This window comes from Peromyscus maniculatus, chromosome 6, assembly GCF_049852395.1.
Source record: "Peromyscus maniculatus bairdii isolate BWxNUB_F1_BW_parent chromosome 6, HU_Pman_BW_mat_3.1, whole genome shotgun sequence".
Classification (NCBI taxonomy): Eukaryota; Metazoa; Chordata; class Mammalia; order Rodentia; family Cricetidae; genus Peromyscus; species Peromyscus maniculatus.
Window position 1 is genome coordinate 71,742,393 of NC_134857.1, and position 27,739 is coordinate 71,770,131.

The 27,739-nt window shown below is 40.2% G+C and overlaps 2 protein-coding genes across 2 annotated transcripts; both read right to left on the minus strand.

The window, feature by feature from the left end:
* Positions 1-13,480: 13,480 nt before the first annotated feature.
* Lce7a (late cornified envelope 7A) lies at positions 13,481-13,789 on the minus strand. Its single transcript, XM_076573771.1, has one exon. The coding sequence runs from the start codon at positions 13,787-13,789 to the stop codon at positions 13,502-13,504; it is 288 nt and encodes a 95-aa protein (XP_076429886.1). The 3' UTR covers positions 13,481-13,501.
* An 11,866-nt stretch (positions 13,790-25,655) lies between these two features.
* Positions 25,656-26,822, minus strand: Lce6a (late cornified envelope 6A). Its single transcript, XM_006976210.4, has 2 exons — positions 26,663-26,822; positions 25,656-26,070 (listed from the first exon to the last, which is right to left on the minus strand). Exon 2 carries the CDS (start codon positions 26,043-26,045, stop codon positions 25,797-25,799), a length of 249 nt encoding a protein of 82 aa, XP_006976272.1. The 5' UTR covers positions 26,046-26,070; positions 26,663-26,822; the 3' UTR covers positions 25,656-25,796.
* Positions 26,823-27,739: the final 917 nt, after the last annotated feature.

Consider the following 27,739-nt stretch of genomic DNA (forward strand, 5'->3'; position numbering starts at 1 on the left):
ATAAAGCTCAGTGTAACAGGGTCAGAGGAGGAAGGAGCAAAGGTAGACGGAAGTACAGGAGACAGAAGTTGTGTTGAGGATTTGGATGAGTAAGCTCAGATCATATCCTGGGGACAATGGAAACTACTGGAGGAATTTACACTGGGGACATGGGCCTCTTCTCACTCACTTTGATATTCCTAGAGTTCAGCCCAATCCTTTGAGTAGCAGATTTTGAAGCTAAGTGCTGTTTTATTACCTAATGTAGGAGACAATTGGGTTACATTCACTCTGTTCGTTCTGTTACCCCAGTCTCTTAAGTAGTTTAATTTGAGTTCCCATTAGTAAATTATGTTTTTATTTTGATTTTTAATTTTAATTTTTAAAGATTTATTAATTGAAAATAGAGTTTTTCATACACTATGTTCTGATCACAGTATCTCCTCTCCCAGTTCCTCCTCCCCTCCCTACCCAACCAAATCCACACCCTTTCTTTTTTTCTCTTATTAGAAAAAAACCCAGGCATTTAAAAGTAAAAAAAAAAATAAGAATAGGTCAAAACAAACAAACAGAAGAAAAAGAACCAAAGAAAAGGCACAAGAAACATACAGATTCAGAGACACACACACACTCACACATCCCATAATAATACAAAATTGGAAACCATAATATATAAGAAAATGACTTATAATTAAAAAAGCTCAGACAAAACACTATGAAACACAAAAACCTCCAAAAATAACACTGAGTTCCTTTTCTTTTGACTGTTTACTGCTGGGTATGGGGCCTATCCTTAAGTGTGGTTTGTATACTTAGTGAGACTCCATTGGAGAAAACTAGCTTTTCATTTGTGACCAGTTATCAATTTAGAGAACTTCTGGGTTAGGGATGGGGGCTTGTGTCCACTTCCCTTATCAGTACTAGGACCCCTTCTGGCTTAGATCCAAGCATGCTGCCTGTACTGGCTGGTTTTGTGTGTCAACTTGACACAAGCTAGAGATCAGAGAGGAAAGAGCCTCAGTTGAGGAAATGCCTCCATGAGATCCACCCATAGGGCATTTTCTCAATTATTGATAAATGAGAGATGGCCCAGACCATGGTGGGTGGTGCCATCCTTAGACTGGTGGTCCTGGGTTCTATAAGAAAGCAGCCTGAGCAAGCCATGAGAAGTAAACCATGAGAAGCAAGCCAACTAGCGGCACCTCCCCACCCTGGCCCTGCCCATGGCCTCTGCATAAGCTCCCGCCTCCAGGGTCCTGCCCTGCTTGAGTTCCTGTCCCTACTTCCTTCTATAATGAACAGCAATATGGAAGTGTAAACCAAATAAACCCTTTCCTCCCCAACTTGTTTTCTGGTCATGATGTTTTGTCACAGCAATAGAAACCTCGACTAAGACACTGCCACACTCTATGAGTTCAGTACTGTTGTGTTTAGGAAGGCTTGTTTCCTTGGTATCTTCCATTCTTACTGGCTCTCAAAATCTTTCCCTCCTCTTCCACAGAGTTCTCTGAGCCCTTAGGGGAGGGATTTGATTTAGTCATCCCGTTAGGTCTCTCACAACTGCACATTGTCTGGTTGCGAGTTCTATATTTGTTTCCATCTACTGCAGGAGGAAGCTTCTCTGATGATGGCTGAGTGAATCTGTGCTTCTCTGTATTCCCTTCCTTACCCATACTTCCCCCCTTCTCTGTTTAATCCTCCTGTTCTAGTCTCTCTCCCTCCCACTCACCCATAACTATATACTCCATTGCCTATTCCTCAGAATATCCTTCCCTTCCCCATGCCTTAATCTCTTACTCTAAACCTAATCTTTGTGCTTATATGGATTATGGCTTGCTTATCAAATACTTAAAAATTAATATCTACATATAAGTGAATACATGTATTATTTGTCATGGCCAGAGAGATGGCTCAGTGGTTAACAGCACTGGATGTTCTTCCAAAGGACCTGGGTTCAAGTCTCAGCACCCACATAGCAGCTTACAACTGCCTCTACCTCTATTTGCAGGGGATATGACAGCCTCACACAGGCATGCATGCAGGCAAAATACCCATGCACATAAAACAAAAATAAATAAATATTTGTCTTTTGTAGCTGGGTTCCCTCACTAGAGATGATTTTTTTCCAGCTCCATCATTTACCTGTAAAATTTATGATTTCATTTAACAACTGAGTAATATTCTATATATAAATGTCCCACATTTGAAGGGACTCTGGACAGTTCGAGTGTGGTGAGCATGGCTCTGGCATGCCTTGCCCTTCTCCCTCATTCCCTTTGCCTTCTAAAAACCATTAGATTGCATTCCTAAAGCTAGCCACCAATATCTGTTTCCTTATTTGGCCACTTCCTCTTCCTGAGGCTGACTACCACGGTCCAGTTATCAAAGTATTGAAGTCAGCAATCGAAAGTCCCCTTTGGATCATCTAATTAATATGTCCAGTTAAAATTAAACACATCATCCTAACACAGAGTTTCCCCTTTTACCTTTATAAACTGCCATTTCTCTGTGTGCCACACTGTCTCCTTTCCCTCCAGAGGCCGTCCTTTGTCCTTCCCCCCAGGACAAATACCCTTCCTCCCTTCCCATAGTCCCTTCCCCTTCTCCCTCATCCTCTAGCTCTTGTCTTTGTCTCTTGTTCTCTGCCCTCTGTCCCTCTGGAGCAAGTAAATCTTTGTGCTAAAAAACTTGGTTTTGAGGGTGCTGAGCTACTAACTTTCCTTTCAATGTTTTCCCTATTCATCCATTGACAAACATCTAGACTGTTTCCAATTTCTTGCTATTGTTGTTGTGAATAGAGCAGCAAAGAACATAGTTGAGCAAATTGTTTTTGCAGTAGGATGTGAAATCCTTTGGGTATATGCCCTAAGAGTGATATAGCTGAATTCTGAGATAGATCTATTCTCACTTTGTGAGGAACAAGTCCACAGATTTCCATAGTAGCTGCACAAGTTTTCACTCCCACCAACAATACGTAAGTTTCCCCTTACTCCACAGTCTCACTGGCATGACCTGCCTTGTTTTATTGATCATGGCCATTCTTTTTGATGTAAGATGAAATCTCAAAGTAGTTTTGGTTGCATTTCCCTAATGACTAAGAATGTTGAACATTTCTTTAAATGTTTCTCAGTTACATATATTTCATAATTTCAGAACGTTTTGTTTAGATCTGTATCATATTTTTAATTGGTTTATTTATTTTCTTGATGTCCATTTTTCAGTTCTTTAATATGTGTGTGTGTGCGCTCGTGTGTAATTGTTAAAAATATTTTCCCATTCTGTACTGTAGCCTGCTGCTTTGTCAGAGTGATAATGTCCTTTGTCTTACAGAAGCTTTTCAATTTCATGAGGTCCCATTTATTAATTGTTTTTCTAAGTGCCTTTGCTATCAGTGTTCTGTTCAGAAAGTCATTTCCTGTGTCAATGAGTGTGAGACTATTATTCCCCACCTACTCTTCTGTCAGATTCGGTGTATCTGGCCTTACGTTGAGGTCCGTGATCCATTCTGAATTGAGTTTTGTGAAGGGTGATAAATATGGATCTATTTGCTTCTTCCAAATGTGGACATCTAGCTTGACCAGCACCATTTTTTAAGATGCTGTTTTTTTCCCCTGTATTGTGTATTTCTGGCTTCTTTATAAAAAACAAACAAGCAAACAAACAAACAAACAAACAAACAAATGGGTATCCATAGGTATGTGGGTTTATATCTGGATTTTCAACTCAATTCCATTGATTTATGTCTGTTTTTATGCCCAAACCATGCTCCATGCTGTTGTTACTGCTATAGCTCTGTAGTACAATATGAGATCAGGAATGGTGATACTTCTAGCAGTTTTTTCACTATTCAGGATTGTTATAGCTACCCTGCTTTTTTGTTTAAAATTGTCCTTTTTCAACTTCTGTGAAGAATTGTGTTGAAATTTTGGTGGGGATTGCATTGAATCTGTATATTCTTTTGGTAGGATGACAATTTTCACTGTATTAGTCCTACTGATCCATGGGCAAGGGATATCTTTCCATCCTATGATATCTTCTTCAATTTCTTTCTTCAATATCTTAAAGTTTTTAATCACACAAGTCTTTCACTTGCTTGGTTAGAATTATCCCAAGGTATTTTTTTAGGCTATTGTGAAAGGTATGATTTCCCTGATTTCTTTTGTCTGCAGAGAAAGACATTTTTTCATATATATATATATAAAATCCTGCAGGTGTCTTATTGCTCTAGCTAAGACTTAAAGTATTATATTAAATATATGTTGAACAAGTATAGAGAGACTGAGTAACCATGTTTCATTCCTGATTTTAGTGGAAATATTTTGAGTTTGTCTCCATTTAGGTTGATGTTAGCTAAGGCTTGCTGTAAATAGCATTTATAGCATTTATTATTTGAGGTATGTCTTTTGTATTCCTAGCCTCTTCAGGATTTTTTCTTTTTTTTTTAATTAAGAAAAATTTTCCATTCATTTTACACAGCAATCAAGGATCCCCCTCTTCCCTCCTCCTGTCCCCTAGCCTCCCCAGCCCACCCCACCCCCACTCCTCCCCACAAGAAGGCAAGGCCTCCCATGGGGAGGCACATCCAGTAGAGGCAAACCCAAGCCCCTACCTTTTCTTGTTTTTTTTTGGGGGGGGGATTGTTTGTTTGAGACAGGATTTTTCTGTGTAGCCTTGTCTGTCCTGGATCTCACTCTGCAGACTAGGCTGGCCTGGAACTTAGAGATCCACCTGCCTCTGCCTCCTGAGTGCTGGAATTAAAGTGTGTGCCACCACCACCCCACCACCCAGCTGTCTCTTCACGATTTTTATCATGAAGGGGTGTTAGATTTTGTTGAAGGCCTTTTGTGCATCTAATGAAATGATCATGTGGCTTTGTCTGCTGTGGGATATCTTCCTGTATGCTATGAATACGTGTTGCTCCTATTGGCTAATAAATAAAGCTGCATTGACCTATGGCAGGGCAGGATGGAGCCAGGCAGGAAAATCCAAGAAAGATAGTGAGAGGAGAAAGGAGAGTTGGGGGGAGACGCCAAGCTGCCATCCAAGGAGCAACATGTAATGGGACACAGGTAAAGCCATGGAACATGTGGCAATACATAGATTAATAGAAGTGGGTTGAGTTAAGTTATAAGAGTTAGCCAGCAAGAAGCATAGCCATATGCTGAAAACATAGGCCTCTGTGTGTTTACTTGGGACCAGTGGCTGCAAGACTCGGGTGGGAGAGATTCATCCAGACCAAGGGACAGGGTGGGACCTGAGAAACTTATGGCTGCATTTGTCTATCAGTCTGTTTATATGCTGGATTATATTAATTGATTTGAGCATATTGAGTCATCCCTACATCTCTGGGATGAAGCCTATTTGATCATGGTGGACAATCTTTTAGATGTGTTCTTTTATTTGGTTTGTAAGTATCTTATTGAGAAATTTTGCATCTGTTTTCAAAAAGGAAATTGTGATTTTCTTTCTTTGTTAGGTCTTTATGTGACTTAGGTATCAGGATAATTGTGGCATTGTAAAAAGAATTGGTCAAAGTTCCGTCTGTTTCTATTTTGTGAAATAATTTGAGGAGCAGTGGTGTTAATTCTTTGACAGTCTGGGAGAATTCTGTGCTGACACCATCTGACCCTGGGCTTTTGCTCACGGTGGAAGACCTTTATTATTGTTTTTATTTTGCTAGGAGTTAGCTTACAGATGTGTTTAAACTGCTTATCTGATTTCAATTTAATTTGTTAGGTGGTATATATCAAGAAAACTTTCCATTTCTTTTAGGTTTTCCAATTGGTGGGGTACAGATTTTTAAGTATATACTTAGGATTCTCTGGATTCCCTCAGTTTCTGTTGTATGTCTCCTTTTTCATTTCTAATTTTATTAATTTAGATATTCTTCATCTGTCAATTACCTAATTAATTAATTAAGTTAATTTGGTTAAGGGTTTATCAATCTTATTGATTTTCTCAAGAACAAATTGTTTGTTTCATTAATTCTTTGTATTGTTTATTTATGTTTACATTTTATTGATTTTAGCCCTGAGTTTATTTTTTTTAACTATATATGTCATCTAGTTATTATGTTTTCTTTTTGTTTGAGAACTTTCAGGTATGACACTAAGTTACTAATGTGAGATATCTTCACTTTTTATAGGTATTTTGTGCCATGAACTTACAATTATTAGAATTACCTTTATTGTATTCCATAGGTTTGACTATTTTGCTCTGATCTTCATTAAATTCAATTTTTTCCTTTCTTTCTTAATTTCTGTAATGACCCCTTTTTCATTCAGTAGTGAGTCATTCAGTTTCCCTGAGTTGTAAACTTTTTGTTGTTTCCGTTGTTGTTGATATCCAGCTTTTATCCATGGTGGTCAGGTAGGATGAAGGGCATTATTTCAATTTTATGTATCTATATTGAGACTTGCTTTGTGTCTAAGTGTGTGGTCAACTTTGGAGAAAATTCCGTGAGCTGCTGAGAAGATGGTGTGTGTATGGGGTGGGGGGAGGTGGTGAAATGCTCTAGATATATCTGCTAGGTCCATTTGATTTATGATGTCACTTAGCTCCAGCATTTCTCTGTTTAGTTTTTGTTTAGATGGTCTGTCTATTGGTTAAAGTAGAGTTCTGAAGTCACCTACTATCATGGTGTGAAGGGCAACATGTAATTTTAGCTGTAGTAGTTTCTTTTATGAAGTTGGGTGCCTTTGCATTTGGTGCATAGATGTTTAGAAATATTGAAATATCCTTAGTGGATTTTTTTTCTTTGATGAGTATGCAGTGTCCTCTCTCTCCTGATTCTAGGTAGTGGTACCAGGTCCTGGGCTCAGTGCATGAGCTGGCTGTTTGAAACCTGGGACTTATGCAGGGATGCTTGGCTCAATCTGGGAGAAGGGGACTGGACCTGCCTGGACTGAGTCTATCAGGTCGATCTTAGTCCTCAGGGGAGGCCTTGCTCTGGAGGAGGTGGGAATGGGGGGTGGGCTGGGGAGAAGGGGAGGGGGGCAGGAAGGGGGAGAACGAGGGAATCCGTGGCTGTTATGTAGAACTGAATAGTATTGTAAAATAAAAAAAAAGGAAAAAAATAGTTTGAATTTGAAGTCTGTTTTATTAGATACTTAAATGGCCCCGCCAGCTTGATTCTTGGATATAGTTGCATGGAATATCTTTTTTCATCTTTTTAGTCTGAGGTGATGTCTATCTATAATGGTAAGTTATGTTTCTTGGATTCAGCAGAAGGATAGATCCTGTTTTCAAATCCAATATGTTAGTCTGTTTCTCCTTACTGGGGAATTGAAACCAGTGATGCTGATAGAAATCAATGAATGATGATGGTTGACTCCTTTTATCTTGTTGTTATGATATGAGTTTGTTTGTCTCTTTGGATTTGCTGGCCTGGGATTATTTGTTCCTTGTGTTTCCTTGGGTGTGCTTAACCTCTCTAAGTTGAAGTTTTTCTTTTAGTACCTTCTGTAGAGCTGGATTTGTGGTTAGATACTGCTTAACATGGTTGCATCATGTTATGTTTTTCTTTCTCCACCTATTGTGGTTGAAAGTTTTTCTGGTTTAGTATTCTGGGCTGGCAACTGTCTTCTCTTAGATTTGTAGAACATCCATTCAGACTCTTCTGGCTTTTAGACTCTCCATTGAGAATGCAGGTGTTGTTTTAATGGGTTTGTCTTTATATGTTACTTGGTCTTTTCCCTCACAGCTTTTAATATTATTTCATTTAGTGCTTTATTACATGTTGTGGGGAATTCTTTTCTATTATAGTCTATTTGGTGTTTTGTATGGTTCTCAAACACTGGTAGGCACCTCCTTATTTCGGTTAGTAAAATTTTCTTCTATGGCTTTGTGGGAAATTATTTTTTTACCTTGGACATGGGCTTCTTCTCCTTCCTCTATTACTATTATTTGTAGATTTTCATTTTTCATAGTGTCCCTATTTTCCTGGATCTTTTGTACCTGGATATTTTTTAAATTTGATATTTTTTTGAGTGAGATATCCATTTCTTCTATTGTGTCTTCAGTACTTGAGATTCTCTCTTCCTTCTCTTGTCCTCTGTTGGTGAAGCTTAGAGCTAAGGTTTTTGTTTGACTTCCTAAATCTATATTTCCAGTTTTACCTTAGTTTGGGTTTCTTTCAGTGATTCTGTTTCTACCTTCATGTCTTGAACTGTTTTCATCAATTAATTCCACTGCTTGTGTTTTCACAGACATCATTGATGGATTTATTCACATCATCTCTGAGGTCCTTCAGCATGCTCATACCTATTGTGAAGTCCTTGTCTTGTACTCCAGTTCCTTTTCATTTCTCAGGGCCTACTGTGGTCAGGTTGCTGGGTTCTGTTGCAGACATATTGTCATGGGTGTTAATGATGATGTTTTTGTGCTTGTCCCTAGGCATCCAGCATTGGGATGATTGTGATTGCAGGTGTTGATATCTGGGTGTGTTTTTGTTGGGTGGGTATTGCATTCTTTGGTTTCTGTTGTCCTTTCTTGATCTTCAGAACATGTGGTGGCTGTGGGTTGCCCGATAAGGAGTGTTTCTGAACCCCTGCTAGGTGTGGCCATGGGGTGTTCCATGTAGAGTGTATTTCTTAGGTAGTAGCAGCCTACATGAAAGAATAGTGAATGGCTCGAAGTGGGTTGGGGGGCTGAAAGGGTCTGCAGGCTTGGGGAAAGCTGATGCTCTGGGTCCCCTAGGTAGTGGAGTCAGTGAGAAGAGACAGGCCCCTGCAAGTGGTCTGCTACAGGGCTGGGGATGAGAATGGGGAATCTGCAGTGCAAGGAGTGTGAAGATTACCCTCCTTACTCCCAGGCCAGAGTAACACAGTGTTTCCAGGTGGAGAGTGCCTCTGGGTATTGACAGTTGACACACAGCATTGGGGTGAGAGAGGAAGGCTGGGTCCACCACAGCTTCTCTCTGTTCCATTTTTTTTATCTTTAGGGGAGCCACACTATTTCTTTTTGAGCAAATATTTTGTTATACATTTTACCTAATTTTAAATATTATTGTAATTTATGGTGTTCATACTATGTTCATAGATAAAATGTCTTCTGGTATGTGCTATAAGTTTTTATTCTGCTAGTTTTCAGTCAGATAGAGCATGTTAATTTCCATACAAACACATTTAAATGTATACCTTTTAATTTTTGTGTCATAATCATAAAATAGATCTTTATTTTAAAACTAGAAAATTGTTCTAAGAATTTCATAAGGAATAATATTTTTAATATTTTAACCTTGTACAAACTTACCTTAGTTCAGGAGGGTTCTCTCTGTCTCTTTTTAGCAGTATGGTTCTAAACTCATTATTGTTACCTACTGTGACAACATTACTGATGGAATAACAGCTTTTCTTCACAGATTTGAGGGTGTGTGTGTATGTGTGTGTGTGTGTGTGTGTGTGTGTGTGTGTGTATGTATGTATGTATGTATGTATGTATGTGTGTGTGTTGTGTAGGGCTAGGGCTAGGTCCTAAAATTCCTAATGTGTTATACTGACCTGTCTGTTATGTTCATGGCACAGTATCCCATTGTTTAACTATAATAACTTTATAATATATTGACATGTCTGATAGCACTAACTCCTACCCCATGGTTTTTATATTTAAGAGTTTTTCTCAACATTTTAAAAGTTCAGTTATGTGTTTATTGTGGTTTTATTGAACACTAATAACTGAACATTGAGAATACAGCTCAGTGAACTAAACATATCTGTGTGGCTGCCATCCCAACTGAGATAGAATATTATGTCTGATGGCTTCTGAGGAACCAAGGATAAATCCGCAAGGGTGGACTGTCTCCTGTGGCTGAAAGTGCAAGGCCTTCTTAGGGAATGTCTGTGAAGAGGGAATCTGACTCCTTGTCAGACCCAGAGGCTCTTTCCAATCATTCAATCTGGCTTTCCTTGTCCACAGAGATAATTTTATCCATCTGGGAAGTCCAGAAGCATTGTTGGCCTTATGTCTGTCGTGGACTCTTCCCATAGGCCTTAATTTGGGGGATGTGTGGTTTTCTGGGGAAGACACTTCAGGTGAGGATTTAAACTCAGAGATTGTATCTCTGCCAAGGTACCTGGGTATTCTACATGTTGCTAGTTTATAAATATTGTAGAAAGATTGGCTTGGGTAGGCAACTGTGCTTTTATATAGCTTTCATTTAACAATCAAAGGAAAGACAAATGCACTTACTATGCAGAATACCTTTTTAGCAAGTGTCCTGGTCCTTTCTTCCTGGGTACAGATATGAGTTTATTCTGGACCAGTCAAGTCCTTACTTTTTGGTTAAGTTATCAAAAGAATCAGAACAAGTTTAAGGCTGTGTCTAGTTCTCCATGCTGTGCACAGTCTGTGTACACTGTGTGAATTTGCATCAGCCCATGCTCTGTGAGAGGCCTGGTACAGTGTGGCAGATTTCCTGCATTTATCCAGGGGAACTAGAACCAAAGCCAGAGTTTCAGGCCTTGACTCAAATCCTCCATGCCCTCTGCTGGTGTTAGGATGTATCCTCTCCATCCTAATGTCATCCCTCATAGACATTTCCCAATTCAACACTGACTAACACTCTGAAGGGTCTAAGCTATGGAAATATTGATTCTCAAGGGTAACCATAGTTGTTCTGTTTTTCCCTGGGTCCAGTGAACCTCTTCCATTTCAGGAAGTCAGGAACCCCTTCAGGGTAATGATACCAAGAAAGAATTTTCGAGTGATTATTGACTAGTCACTGATGTTGCAGTTTAATGCTTGGCTGTGCTGCCTCCTGGTGGAAAATGTGATTCTTGTGAGTCCTGAAGGGTAAGCAACAGTCCACCTTTAATAGATGTATCTGACAAATAGATTTCAAAAAGTCTCTGTGGCATTGTATGCATGAATATATATGATAGTGTGTTGTGGATGAATGTTATCTCAGTGTCAATAGTGTGTTGTGAATGAATGTTATCTCATTTTGAATGAATTTATACTCTGATAAATAGCAGAATTATGATAAACATTCTTTCCTTAAATAAGAGTGATGTTAAGCATTCTGGATAGAGGGTTCTGGAAGAACATTGTACAAAAAGAGATTGGAAGCAGGCAGCATCTGATGGCCAGTCTCCAAGACACAGAGTCAATATGAGATTGGTCTGTTTCCTTTCATCCCCCAAGTGGGGATGGCCTTTTCACAGTCCTACTACCTGCACTGGTTTTGAACGTAGCCTGCTGGCCACTTCTATGGAAGAAGGATCTGTCTGACTATGGGAGGTCTCTGAGCCTCCTTGTTCTTCTTGTGTTTCCACTGTTACACCCAAATATTACTGATGCAGTGTCTTCTCCCTGCCCTGATCTTGGGAAGCTTACTTACTGTTTGCCTAGAACTCTAGACCTGCCTGAGACCTTGCTGAACCAGAGAGTATTTCTGCTTGGTGCTGGCTGAGACACATCTTCCAATAGTGTATGAGTCCTCCCATGTCTGTCTTCTGTCTATTCTCTCTTAGCCTTTTTCTCGTGTCTTACAGTTATTCTTGTTTTCCCTATTGTTAGGATTTATACATTAAAATTTCTGTTTAACTGCATCTATGAATCTATATTTCAGTTGAAACCACTACATAGACAGCTTAGACCCATACCTCTGAAGACTCCAGTGGGTCCTCTATGTAAATTTAAATTATCTCATTAGCTTACAACATTTAGTAAAAATTAAATTTACTTAAAATATTTTATATCATGCAACATTTTACAATTTAGAAACAATTTTCTGTTGCATTATCTCATTTAATCTTGAAGTGAAACCAATTTAGTTTGCATATTCATTGTGGGTGTTTTTTTTAGTCTCAAAAACCAAAGTGAGATGCAGGATGCCACCCTGCTTTCCTTGGAAGTGGGCGAGCTTCATCCACCTGTCGATCACATAATCTCACTACTGCCCTCTTGTGGTCTTGAAGGTTTAGCTCATTACAGCAACTTTCATCCTCAGACATTCTATATAACACTGAAAGTTGACCAAAATGACCCAGAAAAAATATTTTTAGTTTTCCCATCTTTCAATTTTTGTTTTCTATTATACTGTACTTAAAATTATTAGAATAAAACCTGGGTAGAATTAATTAAGAACTAAACGTACACATCCTTTCTTGCTGAGAGAAGTTTGATTTTATTTTTCTGGAAAAAAATGGTTTCTAAAGTCATTTATACATCATATTTTAAGTTTTGATTTTTAATAGAATACTTTTGTTTTTAAAAGAAATACAAACAACATATTTTAACGTTAAAGTTGATAAAGAAGAATTTTTTTCTGACACACCAGAGGTGAATAAATTTGTTTAGGAACAATGGAATATTTAAAAATATTGAGTATCTCAAGCTTATGGTAATGTTAAAAATAAGAGAAATAACATTAATGAAGTTTCCCTATCCATTAGATAATATACATCAAACTGACTATTATCCAGAAAATGTGCTTGTAAATTAGTGCCCAAGATAAAGGTCATGTGCTCTGGGCTCAGACAATGTTAGTGACTTTCTACATTCCTCAGATTAGTTATATCTTCTCAATTATGTATTATATGTTAATGAAAAATTGACATGTATAATTTACTGGTCACAATGACACTTATATTCTCTACATTTGTGCATTTATGATTAAAATTATCACTTAACTTTATATGGATAATGGTTGATATGTGTAGGATCTCTCATATACACATATATCCCTCTCACCAACCTTACGAACACCAGCTTGTCTCAATGTTAAGGCTCAGAAACAGTCCCAGAGAGTGGGTGGAGCACCGCTGTTGCCTGTGGACCACTGTTGGGTTGGAAAGGACAGTGCTTTGAGAACATTTTCCTAACCCCACAACATCTATCCCCTCGAATAGAAAAGGAAAAGAGACTACAATGTGTGGGCAGCCACGCCAAGGCCTCACAGGTGTCTTTCTAACTGGGCTCTGTACAGATCCTCACTGATCCTGGTTCCTGTGTGGAGGATCTTGCAATGGGACTCAGTTACATGGTTACACTCAGAATTTTTATTTTTAATTTTTAACTGTGCCACCTCCTTCTTGGGCACCACACTCCCCCACTGAGAGTCTGAGCAGCATGTGCAGGAGGACTGCTCAGTGATGCAGTGAACTGCAGCTGCAGTGTCATGCGCATTAGGAATATTGGGCCGTTTGTGCTCTGGAAACACCCTCCCCCATCTTCTCTCAAGATCTTTCCTGCGCACAGCCCTCCCGACAGCTCGGACTCTGGATCTATCTGTAAGGAATTTTCCTGCTTGGCTAGTTCATTGTGGAGTCTGGTTAAGGAATCAATGCAGACCAATGCAGGCTCCACTAGGAAAATCAATAAACACCAAGAAGCTAAAGGTACCATAAGAGACAAGTTTTATTTCTGCACACTGACAAAGCATTGGAAAACAGTTTTCTTTCATCTTCAGTTCTTCTTGGCCTAGTACCCAGAGCCAATGCTGGGAGGCCTAAAGGATCCCATTACCCATGCATCTTGCTCAGGAGGAGAGGGAGGAAGGCTGAGTGAGGAAGAGCATCAGTCAGCTGCAGTTTCCAGAGCTATGACCACAGCTGGAACATCCCGAGGACTCAGTCTCAGGGCAGTCAGGACGCTGAGGCTGGCGAAGGTAGAATCGAGGAAACCGGTGAGACACCAAGGAGCACCTGCCTCCAAAGCCGGAAATACAGCAGGTGGAAACACAGCAGGCCGGGGCTGGAGGGGCACTGGGAGGGAGGCATGAAGCAGGAGCCTGGGGACCTTGAAGGGGACACTTGGGTGGACACTTAGCAGAGAACTGGCACTTCTGCTTTTTTTGCTGGGAGGACATCTTGGACAAACTTCAGTTATCCTGAAGAGAAAAAAACAATGCAGACATTTTGATAAACTAATGAATGCAAACTGTTTTGCATTCACATTTCTGCACAGCTTGAAACTCTGCAACTAAACCTGTGAGTCCATAGGCTACGGTGTCATGACAGTAGAGAAGCCCTGGTTTCCCAGCATGGAAGAAGCCCAGCAGTGGGCAAGCCAGAGTTAGGTAAGCCTTCTCACTGCTCTGCTTCTCCTAAGACTCTCACTTCAAATGCTTGAAGCACCTGCTGATCTTCCAAATCTTAAGTTAGTTTTTCTCATATGATCTACACTATGCATTTACCATACTTTCCACCCAAGTGCATCGTTACATCACCTTGCTCAACAATCTCCCTTTGCTTTGCTTTCCTGAGTCATGGGTTCAGGCTAAGTTCTATTCTGTCCTGTGTGGCTCTCTGGTCCTACAATAGTCTCCTCTCCTCCATGACTTCCCATCACTCCAATCTCTAGTTAACATTTGACCTTCCTGGAAGGGCAGTTTTCAATCGTCTCCATGATTTCATGTCCCTGAAATTACCCATTAGCTCTCGCTCATTCTCCACCCTAGACCGGATTGTCCCATTCAGCTTGGCCATAGCCAAGCCAGCCATCCCTCTAACAGCCATTAGATCAGTAAGAGGACTCACCTTGTTCTCTTAATGTCAGGCAGGCAATGAAACTGAGGAGACCCTGTGAGTAGAAGTCTTTTATACATCTACTGCTCCAAAGTCAGAATGAGCCATGGAGGATGTGAAAGCCGTTTCCTGATCAGGTGGCTGTGATGACAACAACACACATGCTAGTGGCTGTCATTTTGTCCCTGTGTCACTCTGGGTCACTATCAGTTCCTCATGAGTATCTTCCCAGGGCATCTCTTCTCTCCACGCGCCTTGGTAATATTTCCATAAAAGCAAGATCACAGTTTACAAGGATGTGTACAAGAATGAAGTGTGGGGACTAGGCTGAAGTTGTACTTTCTGGAAGAATGCAGAGCCAATGGGGCAGCACATCCAAAGCCACAGAGGCCCAGCCAGCTCAGGGAGCTAAGAGAGAACTTTGAAGGTTTCACCAAGTTTGGAAGCCATCACAAAAGCGCTGCTGACCACTAGTGAGGAGGACTCAGTGGATTTGATTCAGATAGCAAAAGCACCTGGAACACTGAGCAAGAGTGTCAAACCCTCCTGGAAAGTGCGTGAGTTACTGCTTCCCCTTCGCGCAGGCCACCACATCGACAGCCAGACTGAATGAAGGAGAAGCTCAAAGTTTGTGCCTCCCAAATCCCGACTGCAGACTGGGGCATCTTTTCTGTATTCATAGCCCCTCTTTCCATTTGCGTGTCCGTATCCACTGTGCTTGACTTCCTCCCTGCCCAGGAGCCTCCTTCTCTCCATATGCCATCCCCAGCCCTGGTTGCTTCTCTTAGCCCACTCTTTCAAACCTCCTCTTATCTTTGTTACTTCTCTAGCTTGTCAGTCAGTACCCAGCTGACAGCCCCTCAACCTTCAGTGAATTCACCCTACTATGCTTAATCGCTGTCAAAGTAAAAACAAAAATTTAAGAAGCATTTTGTCAGGTCGACATGATCATGAAATTGGCTGATCTTTCTCCCCCAAGATGGACAAGGCTGCCTCTTCTGTGTAGTGTTGCTATGAGATGTAAAGGACTGCAGCCTCCAGCTCTGTCTCAAAGCTCACTTAAACCTATCTATCACCTTCCTCGATAACTTCCTGTGCCACACAGGAGAAACAGCCACTTGTCTTTTGTGACTCCTGTCCCTAGTCTTGTCTTTGTATCTTGAACTTGCGTTGTCTGTTTCTCTAGTATGACGCCCCTATAGCATATTCAGAGTTCTGTATCCCCACGCTTATGTTTATTTTTCATCATTTGTCATGCTGCCTAGAATGAAATCTCAGTGTTGACGACTTTATCCCCAGTGCTCAGACAATGCCTGATGTTCAAGGAACTGATGAGTTAGTTGTGGCTCAGGCCAAGGATTTCCCTTTTTTCACTCTTTCTTTCTTTTTTTCTTTTTTGGTTTTTCGAGACAGGGTTTCTTTGTGTAGCTTTTCGCCTTTCTTGGAACTCACTTGGTAGACCAGGCTGGCCTCGAACTCACAGAGATCCACCTGCCTCTGCCTCCCGAGTGCTGGGATTAAAGGCACGCGCCACCACCGCCCAGCTTCTCTCACTCTTTCTAAGAGAGAGTGTCTTGGAGGCCAGATCAGAAGCAAGCATTTGGGGCAGGTGTGGGAAGCTGCTCCCAGGGTGAAGTCACTGACATTGGTCAGTAGCAAGAGCACTGAAGGAGTTTGGTTCCTCTTGTGTTGCTTCCTCTGGGATTCAGAGATGACTGGACCAATCTTCTTGTCTGTGTTTTCATTTATGAGTATCAGATTTCCAGAGAACTAACACTGTGGCCTCATATAATTACTTTTTTCTGATTTGATTTTCTTTCTGAACATTTATCTGAAAGATAAATGGATATGCATTTGTTGTTAGGGGAGAGATAATGGCTGGTGTGTAAGCATGTTTGGGTATAGAATATCTGAAGGGCAGTCACCATGTGAGGGAGGAACTTCATATTCAGTTCCTCTCATTTATTAGAGAAGATTATTAGCACCTTGCCTTGTGGTATCGAAGAACAGTATTGTGTATCTGTATGATTCCTGATGGGATGTAAGCCTCCCAGTTAGGAGAGTAGTGAGTTACTATAACCCATATTTATAGATATAGACAAATTATGCTCCTTCTCTACAATGACCCTGCTAAAATATTGCAAGTTATTTTAAACAATTGGAAAACAATATTCTAATACACTGATCTAAGCTATCATTGCATTTAATGATTCAACAATAAAAAAGGCAACAAAATTTTTTCCTTTATGTTTATTTATTTAGTGTGTGTGCCCAGAAAAAATGTCTTATAATAGCTTTTCAAGTATCACTTTGAGCATAGTGATTCGTTTATCAAGGCCCGATATGGCCAGTGTATTGTAAACACAAAGATTAAGATTTTCTTCAACAGAGGTACAAATGAGATGATGTGAGGGAAATAAAGAAAAATGAAGCTTATTCTCAATCTCCTATCCATCCTGCATCCTCACTCAGTAATTCATAATTACTATGAGTTTCTTATTGTCAATCACTTTATTCAGATGAAACATCCATTTTAAAAGTATCATCTAACACACTTATGATTCAAATCCTGGTGCTCTGATTCCAAGAGTGGTGTTCCCCTAGCTTCTATGCTGTGTGAAGTCTTGCAGCTGATGCAGTACATAGACTTGCAGCATTGGGAGGGCTGGGTGTGCCCAAAGACAGAAACTCCTACCCGTGGTACCTCCACAAGAAATGATCTCTAAAAAATGGCTTGGGATTCATCATGGGGTGACTGAGAATTTGCTATTCTGGATTGAGATGAGAAGAACCTGGGAATAGCACAGAGATGGGAATGAGCTTGGTCTGTTCTGGAAACAGAGTGATCCTAATAATACTAGGAGCAAAAGAAGAATACACGAGACCATGGCTGTGCAGACAGGAGGAAGTGCCTCATGTGCTGTGCTTTGTGATTTTACCCTGTAGATTCCTGGCTTCCACTTTGTATTCTTTGGAAGTCTGTTCTCAAAGTTGTCTCACCACTGTCTCCTCTGGCAGCCAGTCCTTTCGACTCTCGCCACACCCCTGCATTGCCTGTTTTGTTAGTTTCAGTTTTATATGTGGAGAGAAGCTGGAAAAACACGCACCTTGGAATCAGAACACTTGTATCCAAGTCCTTGATATGTCATTCACATGTTTTGAACCTTTTTACAAAAGCCAATCTGTAAAATGAGCTTAGAAATAGAAAATGTAAAAGCTACTGTACTGTGGCAATATGAATACATTTGCTGAGGGAAGGTCTCAGAAATATGAGTTCTATTCTAACATGTCATTAATTCTTAATCTGTAACTATTTGGGTTGTCTGGCAGGAAGAGTCATAGAAGGTAACAATCTGGGCCTTGTACCCACCCTCTGCTCTATTCAGAGCAATTGTTATACCTTTATCTGATTTACACATGTGATTTAACAGGATCATGATGCTTAGAAACGAGACCAGAGATAACTGGCCATCCCTCACTATCCAAGCAAGAGGGTGGGGGGAGGGGTATTACCAGATTTACATTTTAGAATGATTACCAGGGTCTCCATTTGGATGCTTAAAGCTGGGGTATGTAGTAAACAGGCAGTCTGCAGGTTTGATGTGAGACAGAGCTAGGCTTGAGAAGAACTCTTTACTAATGAGCTTGTGGGAGAAAGGGATTAGTTGTAGGATGGATGGAGAGTCTCTGCTTGGTCAAGGCCTGCCTGGCCACAGCTGGTCCATTCCCCTGCTCTACTCTTATCTGCCTATGTACTTCCTCACCACCTTGCCTGCCTAAGGATTCAGGAATGTTATGGATTCCTATCTGGCTTGGGTGTTCACTCTAATGGAAGGGTGGGGTACCAGCCTGGCCAGCATCTGCGTGCATGAGATTCTTATCAACCTAATCCCTAAGTGATGAAAGAGCAGAAACCAAGGATCATCCTTTAGCCTGAGTGGTCGGGTCAGCCTTTGAAATTTCTAGCCTCCTACAGGCTAGAAGAACAGGAATCACATGTGGGGGGTTCACTGTGCTTCACTTTGGCACAATAGTAATAAACTGTATTCAAAGCCCAGGGCCCATGGGTCTCATCGTAAGTAGAAGAAGGGACAACATTTATTCAGCATAATTAATGATCATTGCTTTTATGAAGTGGCCTTAAAATCCAGTCACATTACTCTACTCTTATTACTTGGGTTAAAGACATAGGTCCATATATTTATAATGTGTGTTTATATAATGGTAGCTATGTATAATTATATATAATGGTAGTTAAAAAATTACTGTGAGACAGCCAAACACTAGGTGGAGCCAGGGAAAACCCACAGAAGAGAAGGAGGAGGGATTATAGGAGTCAGAGGGGTCAAGGACACCATGAGAACAATCTGGGCCTTGTACCCACCCTCTGCTCTATTCAGAGCAATTAATTATACTATTTGAATTAATTATAATTATAATTAATCAATTAATTATACTATTGAATCAACTTAACAGGGCTCATAGGGGCTGACAGAGACTGAAGCAACAATCATGGGCCCTGTATGGGTCTGAGCTAGGCCCTCTGAATATACATTATGGTTGTGTATTTTGTTGATCCTGTGGGACTCCTAACAGTGGAAGTGTGGTCTGTGTCTCTGACTCTTTTGCCTATTCTTGGGACCCTTTTCTTCCTAGTGGGCAGCCTCATTTGGCCTTGATAAGAGGGTATGTGCCTAGTCTTATTGTTACTTGTTAAGCCATATTCCATTGATATCCCTGGGAGGCCTGATTTGTTTTTAAGGGAAACGGAGGAAGAGTGAATTTTGGGGAGAAGGGAGGTGGGGAGGTGACAGAAGTGGAGGGACGGGGGAAAGTGCAGTTGGGATGTTATTTATGAGAGAAGAATTTTAAAAAGTGTGAGAAAAACACAACACAATACAATGAAACAAAACACCCACAACTATATAGTGTACAACATTCTGCAGGTGATCTGTAAGGCATACTTACAGTTATAGAATTGATTTATAGATGATTTAGGCTTAAATAATTTCTAGCTGCTGAGTTCTACAGGATTTGGGGTTCTACACCAGTGTTATATCCCCCTGCCACTCCCACTAGGATGGAGTAGTAGGCCGTCTCTGGAACTCAAGCCTAGTCCAGACACTGACTGTCTAAATGCAAGCATGAGCCTAGACTGGAAACTGGATGCTACTTGCCTCCTTGGGTCCTTAGTGCCAAATGAGTGTTGCTGTTTGTCTCTTGATTGCTGAGATAATTTTAAGAGTTCTGTGCTTGGAGCTGCCCTAGGTCAAAAAGGATCTATGTGGCTTCTGGTCTGTCATCTCCGTAGGAACAGCTGTGCTGTCCCTTCTTTGTGACAAATGTGATGATCCACTCTCTAGACCTTGACTTCTACACTGACATAGAGTCGACCTTAGTGAGGAGGCAATAGCTAAAATGTACTATTAGAAAATAGATGTCACCACCAAATGGTGCTTGTTAGTCCTAAGACAGGAAGGGATGAGGAGACTTCATTCTGCTTATGTTTTTCTTCCAGGCACAGATCCCAAGAAACATTTCTACATTTTTCAAGAAAAGACACTCCACAGTCTAGAACATAAGGGCATTCTTATTCCCATGCAACCTCATCCTTCTGCTGGAATAAAAAGGTGAGTCTCTCCCACTTGGGTGAGCAGATCACTGCCTCCATCCCCCTCTTTTTTGAAGATTGCCATACTGATAAAGTCCCTGGCTCATTATAACCCTTCAGTCATGACCTCACCATTGTTATCTTATGTACTGGACCAAAAGACCCAGTCTCAAAAAAGATATCCTACAGTGAGCAGGTCTTAAGAGGAAGATAAGGGAGACAATTCATTTGCCATTTCCCCCTCCTCAAAATTTATTTCCAGTTAGAAAAGCAATGTTACCTTGAACTAGCAGAGCCAGACTCTATACTCTGAAGAGAGCAAGGAAAAAAAAAAACAACAACCAACCAACCAACAAACAAACAAAAACAAAGAGAGTGAGGAAGGTATTACAAAGCCACAGGCATGTTGCTTGGGTCTTGAGAGGACCATTTCCCTCCCTGTGGCATTAGTAGTCTCTGTCCTGTCATTCCAAGCTTGTATTTATATTCTAGGACATGGTGGTTCAAGCAAGGAGAGCCTCCCACATCCTCACCTATTTATATATGCACCTGTATTCAACATATTTTATTTTCCTCTCCTAACACTGCTGAGCTGGGTTTGTTGCTTGTGGAAAAACAGAATATTGCAAAGTTTGAAACTGAATATGTATCAGCTTCTAGGATCCAGGGCAGTAGGGCCAATCCAGCAAGGAACAGCACAGAGTAGGGAAGCTGTGCTTTCGGAATCCATTCTGATTCAGGAACAGATCAGGAATTCCACATCTGATTGCTCATGAGCCACAGGAGGAAGTCATTTCAAAATGGAGATCCCTCATCCCCAACTAAGACCTACTAGATTATAACCTCCAAGGAGTCATACTTAAGTATATGCATTCTTAAAATACTTTCTGGGTAATTCTGCCAGATTTGAAAAGTCTCAAAGTGTTCCTTGAACAGAGATGTAGCCAGCCAGCCCTTAGAACATTCTGATGCCACCTATTACCTTCCTCTGAGCTCCTTCAGAAAATTTCATAGGTAGCTGAACTATGTACAAAGTTCAGGCCTCTTCCAAAAACCACTCACCCCTGGAGAGGCTTTAGCCAATGTTAAGTGTCATTGTCTTATCAAGTTCTTATGCCTAGCAATGAGCTTTGCTTCCTTGATGGAAATGCTCTCACTTAGAGAACTCATTATGCCATTAAGGAAGCCCATTTCTTTTAAGGTTTTCTTCATTTGGGATTTTTTCCCCCTAGCAAATGTCTATGATTAGATACTAAAGAATTCTAACAATGTCTTTAAAATGCAGTTTTTAAATGTAGTTCATTCTTACCAAGATTTATGAACTGAGCTAGTCATAAATAAAGTATCTTACTTGGTTTGGTTATGTGTTTCTATGTTTACAAATGAGAGCTGAAGTCATCCACACAAAGAGGTAATATTAATGCAAAGAGTTCAAATATAAGCAGGATCAATACTAAACTCAAGATCAACTGATTATCAACCCAGCATTCACACTTGAGACTGGATAAAGAGGCAGAGTGAGCACAGAGTTGAGTTCCTGCTCACAACACACCAGCTGTCTAATGTCTGCAATCAGATCATTTTGCCTCAAATCCCAGCTCCATCTCCTATTAACTGTGGAACATAAGATTTCACATGACCTCTTGCTTTGGTTACTGATTCACAAAGCAATGATGACAATTATTTCTGTTCTGTAGAGCTGCTGTGGGAATTGTCAGCAGCATGTGCACAGTGCTTGGAAATGTTCTTGCTATATTGCTGTTCTTGCTATCATCATCATCATCATCATCATCATCATCATCATCATCATCACGACCAACTGGCTTTGAACTTGTAATCCTCTTGCCTCAAATCTCTGAGTACTGGGATTATAAATACACACCACCACACTTAGCTTATTTATTACTACCATCATCTGGCTAGTTTAAGGGCCTATCTTTTTTAATTTCTCCAAAGATTTACAAGTACCCAATGTATTTTTTCAATTAAAAACAAATCCAGGGCTCTTTAAAGAAATTACTGAATCAAAATCTAAGACAGAGTCAGAAAGTTGGGATATGCTCAGAAATGAACTAATGGTGTTATATGAAAAGAGCGGGAAAAGAGCAAGTATTTCCATGCTAGAACAATATGTTGTTCTTATGAACTGTTAAAATTTTGTATATGGGGCATTTGAGTATTCGTTTATTCTAATCATCAAATACCCATTATATGTCTTTATTATTTACTACCTGTTTTTAAAACATCTATACAATTGTATGGCTAAGTGAAACTAACTAACATGCATTGCCTCACATAGTTAACATTGTGTTATGGTGTGAGCACTTCAAGTCATCTGTCTGTCTTCTATCAGTCTGTCTGTCTGCCTGTCCGTCTGTCCATCTATCCATCTCTCTGCCTATCATGAGACAGGGTTTCTTTGTGTAATAGTTCTGGCTGTCCTGAAACTCATTCTGTAGACCAGGCTGGCCTTGAACTCACAGAATCCACCTGCCCCCGCCTCCCTGGAATTAAAGGCATTTGCCACCACTGCCTGGCAGCAGGTACCCTGTACTTTCAACATTAAAATGAAGCCATATTATGGCCACACTGAAAAGACACTTATAATTTAGGCATTTCTTATGAATGCACACATTTTTTTAAAAAAAACTATGAAGCTGGCATAAGTGTTTATGAGGAAAAATGATCATCCAGTCACTGGCTCACTTCCATGTCAGTGTTTTGAAATGAATTTGATGCAGTCAAAGCAGTGTGTGTATGATGGTGTGTAAACAATGTGACCAGAGCAAGGAATCTCAGGATTGTCTAGGAAACATGAATAGGCTGAACTCTTAGAAACCATTCTTGTTAAAATTAGCTTCTGCCACACTTTATTCCATTGTTATTTGGTAAATGTCTGTCTTCAATGAGGATCAGAAATAAATTTTAGGAAAACAAATTATTGATACGTTTCATATGGGGGATTCTGTTCAGAACCATTTACAAATGTGTTGACTATTTAAAATCAATATTTAGAAATCTACTAACCAAGACATTCAGACACCGACACATCATCACTCATAGGAAACTACTGTTCACAGATGAAGTTATTTTTCTTCAGTCAAAATGAGGAAGTATCTAGCTTTTAAAAATATAGGTTTATGACAATCCAATTATTTAGATACTTGTCAACTCTTCCAGGAATTGCTCCTTTTTATGACTTTTTCCTACAATGGCTATAGCAGTCCTTTAACAAAAGACCTGGTCTTGCTACTGAACAGAAGAAATCCCTCTTCCTAAAATATGATTTTCCTAAAATCTCTCAAAAATTTTCCTAAAAGTCTCTCAAAAATCAGTCAGAAATTTCTATAATTCTACAATTTCAACTCTAAACGTGTATTCTAATAAAATTGAATAATCACCAGTGAGAATGTTCATTATACTTTGTCTCGACATCAAAATGGTGGAAACAGGGTAAATGTCCAACATTAGGAAAGTAGTATGGTGTGTTAGTGCCATGTGTCATGTGCTGGCCAGTACTTGTCCATATGCAGGGTGCTGACAATTACTCTTTTACTGTTGATTTTTAATTAGTTTTGTTTATTGATTTATTTTAAAGATTCATTTTATGTATGTGGGTGCTTAGTGTGACTAAATATATACTACATGCATACCTGATTCTGGCAGAGGTTGAAAGAGGGGGTCAGATTCACTGGAACTGTAGTTCCAATTGGTTGTGAGTCACCCTGTGTATGCCCAGAATCAAATCTGGTTCTCTACTAGAGCAGCCAGTGCTCTGAATCACTGAACCATTTCTCCAGTCCATATTTCCTTATTTTTTAAATTTTATTTTTTATTTTTATGTATGTGTAGATGTGTGTTGCGTGTGTTTGCCATGCATGTGCAGATGCTGGAGGAACCTGAACAAGGTGTCACATCCCCAGGGCTGGAGTTACTGATGTGGGTGCCAGGAACAGAACTTAGTCCTTTGAAAGAGTGGCAAGAGCTCCTGGCTACTCAGTTTGACAATATATACTTTAGAATATTATAAAATGATCCCATTGTGTTATTTTTATATATAGATAAGAAGTTACTAGTCATGATTGTTTTGAGAATGATTCTGTTTGTCTTAATCATCTTCTTTATGCTTATCAGCGTTAGAAATTCTTCTTTCTTTTTATTCTTTTTTTCCCCCAGTATTATGGGTTTAGCACAGCTCTTCACCCATGCCTGTCTAATGCTCTACGGATTCTCCTTTTCTCCCATATTAACAAATCTTTTGTTGGAAAAGATTTGCATTGTCTCCTATTACGTATGTAGTAACAATTACACATACATAATTACATGTAATTATGACACATATGTGCATTTGGGTATAGGTCACAACAAAGGTAAAATCAGGTCCCAGCGTCATGGGGATGACTGTAAAAATGAACATCCTATAGATTGGAAATGATGTGCTATGTTTTTTAAATTGTCAGTAAAATATATTGGGCTAGATACTCAAGAAATGCCCATCTATGAAAACTCTTCACATGGAGTTTGTATTGAAATGAGATGTAGCTGAAGCTGAGGCTGCCTCCAGACCTTATCATGTATATCAGGCTTCCTTAAAACCCATGCTAGTAGGTCCAAGGCTTGGGCCCAGACTTTCTCCAGAAGAACAATACTTTAATAGTTGGAATTTTATTCCTTAAATTCAGTAAACTCAGCTGGTGGGTTTAACATAGTCTTTAATTTTAATGGAGCTCCAGCCACATTGAAGCTCACACTGTTGACAAGGGTCCCCTTTGCCTTACGATGGCTTCTGCTGGATCCTTCCTGTGGAAGGTGCTTCCATCCACACCCCAGGACCAAAGTCAGCCTACTTTTAAAGGACGTTTGAAAACTTCCTACCCCAGGAAGCCTGTTCTCTTCAAGCCCCAAAAGGCTCTTCCCTTTTCTTGTCTTTCAGTCTAAGAACTACAAACAACAGTTAATTCACACCATCAAAAATTTAGAACATGGTGCTCACTGGCACTCACTGCTCCCCTTGATGTTTTCTACATTTTCTTTCTTTAAATTCAATTCTGTTGTTATTTATTTATTTTTATTTTTGAGATCACAATTTAATTACAATGTTTCTCCCTTCTTTTTCCTCCCTCTAAAGTATAAAATCTAAACCCTTTCATAGATCCCTCCCTTCCACACTCTCTTTCAAATTCATGGCCTCACTTTTCATTGTGTGTATGTGTGTGTGTGTGTGTGTGTGTGTGTGTGTGTGTGTGTGTGTTTCTAAATATAACCTGTTGTTTTTACATTCTTTTGAACACATTTGAGAGATAGAAATGAGTAATTTAATAAGCATTAATTTCATTAGTTCATGTAATTTAAACTGTAATATACTTACTTCTTCTACTGGATCATAGCATTTCCTAGTAGAAGGTAAAATCTCCCACTTCTATCTTTAAACACAGAGGCCAGCACTCAATGTTCAACATGGATGTATTGTTATGAAGCTACAGAGAGCTGAAACACAGATTCCCAGAAACCTGTCCCTGAGAGAAGAACCCACTTGAGAGGCCTCTGTGCCTCTGACCAGGGTCTCAACGACACACAGAAGTCACAACCATGCACCACGAGCAATTTTATTATTGTTGAACTGAAAGGGTGGGCAGGAGAAGTAGGAAGAGATGGGGAAGTAGGGGAAGGCCTGGACTTCCTGATGGAGTTCATAGTTTGGGTGAGGAGAAGGTTGCTACAGACCTGTACCCGGTCACTTAGCACTCTTCCTCTTTGCAGGGATAAGTGGTACCACCTCTGAGGCAGCGGGGCTGTGGGTGGTGGATTTTCTTGCGTCCAGCAGTGTTCTGAAGCTCTGGCCTTTGAGAGTGGGAAGAACAGCTTCTTGCTGAACAAGAAATCCCACAAGAAGTTGAGCAGGTCGTCAGACAGGGGGCTGGGCATTGGGGAGGTGAACATTTGGGAGCATTTGGGAGCTCCTGAGGCTGTTGCTTCTGCTGTGACATTGCTCGCTCAGCTAATGCTTCAAATCTGCAAGAAAGAGAACACACTGTTATATCAGAGACTAGGAAGCACAGGCCAGTTTTCTCAGGTGCTGAGACTACGATCATTGGAGCCAGCATTAACAACTCAGAGAAGCCTATCCCAAGAGGAAGAACAGTGGATTCTAAAGGGTTGGACTCATCGGGCGTAAATTCTGGTGAGAATTTCTAAGAACTTGTCAATAATCAAGTTAATATCTCATCCCCCTCCTATAAAAGGAAAGTAAAATTTAACTTGTTGAACTAACAGGACACTTTTTCCAAGGCTGATGTCTTCCATCTTCAAGGGTAAAGAACAACCACATGTCTGTCCTTTTGCTACTTGGTTCCTGACCTCAGTTTTCTAAGCCTATACGGTGTCTCTACTGTTTTTCTGCTCTCTGGCCTCCATTGGTTTGTCCCATGTTAGATCATTTCAGAGTTCTTGGCATGGATTTCTAGCTTTTCCCTTTTCCCTGCTACTAATCTTTCCTACTTGGTTTATTAATTTGCCGGGGGAGACACTAGAGAATGCCAAGACTTCCTTAGCAAAGTGTGAGTGAGTGACATCCAAGTGTCTGTTCACCCAAAAGCAGCCTTACCTTCAAGGAAGATGAGTAGACAAGTCACCCCAGGAGGAGCCTGAGGTTTTGTGGGACCAGGACTGAAGGTGCTTTTTTATACATCCTCCAGTTGAAGCCTCCGGGCTACTTGTTATTGGAGGGCAGTCATGGAGTGGATGATCTATCCAGGTGTTTCATAATTCCCAGGGCAGGATTTCTCATCTGTCTACACCTGGGATGAATTTCAAAAGGAATTCTGTGTAAGCAAGTGATGAAAAGGCTGAGGGCTTAGGCTGGCTTGTATAGAAGTGAGTACACCACACAAATCCTATGAGATGAGACAGGATGGGAGACTAGAAAAGGACTTCTTCTGCATTTAGTTTAGGATGTAAGGGAAGATCACCTTTAATCTGTGACCAGAGTCTGAGGAAGACCCTGCTTGTATCCTGGTACCTATGACTGAACATCCAGCTCAGCACCATGCTCTCCATGGGACTTACCTAGTTTTATAGTCACATCAGAGTCCCAGGTCCTCTGAACTCAGATCTACAGCTGTCCCAAGTCATAGTGACCTAGATACATATCTTATCTCCTCTAGTAAACTGAATGACAGATCCTTGTCATTATCACTTCTGCATTCCTAGAGCCTGATGCTATTTCCAACATATGCCAAAAATGCTCATTAATGTTTGATGAAGAGCTCAATTTACTCTATTTTAGAGCAGAGCTTGTGTCCCAGGGGAAAAAAGCAGGGAAATAAGACCCAGCTCATTTCTCTTTATAGTTAGATTTTTTTATTTTTATTTTTATTCCCTTTTTGTGAGCACTCTTTCCAAATCTGTGGGTGGACTTTGCCTGGCACAACAGACTGAGAGTAGGGAGGAGAGAAAACATTCATAAATGCCCATCTTTAAATACAATTGAGGATCTGTGTGTTGATCAAGACACTCCATGGAAAAGTTTTTTACAAAGCAAAAGTTTTTCTTCATCTTTTATGAAAATTGATATTATCCCATACTTTCCTTGTTAGAGTGAAAATCTTTTCATCTAAATATTGTTTCTCACTTCCAAGTGTTTCCATCTGGGAATCACTGTTGATGTGCACATTTCATTAAA

What these genes read in the sequence shown, in the direction of transcription:
- Lce7a (XM_076573771.1), bottom strand. Translation starts at nt 13,789, where the DNA reads ATGTCCTCCCAGCAAAAAAAGCAGAAGTGCCAGTTCTCTGCTAAGTGT.
- Lce6a (XM_006976210.4), bottom strand. Translation starts at nt 26,045, where the DNA reads ATGTCACAGCAGAAGCAACAGCCTCAGGAGCTCCCAAATGCTCCCAAA.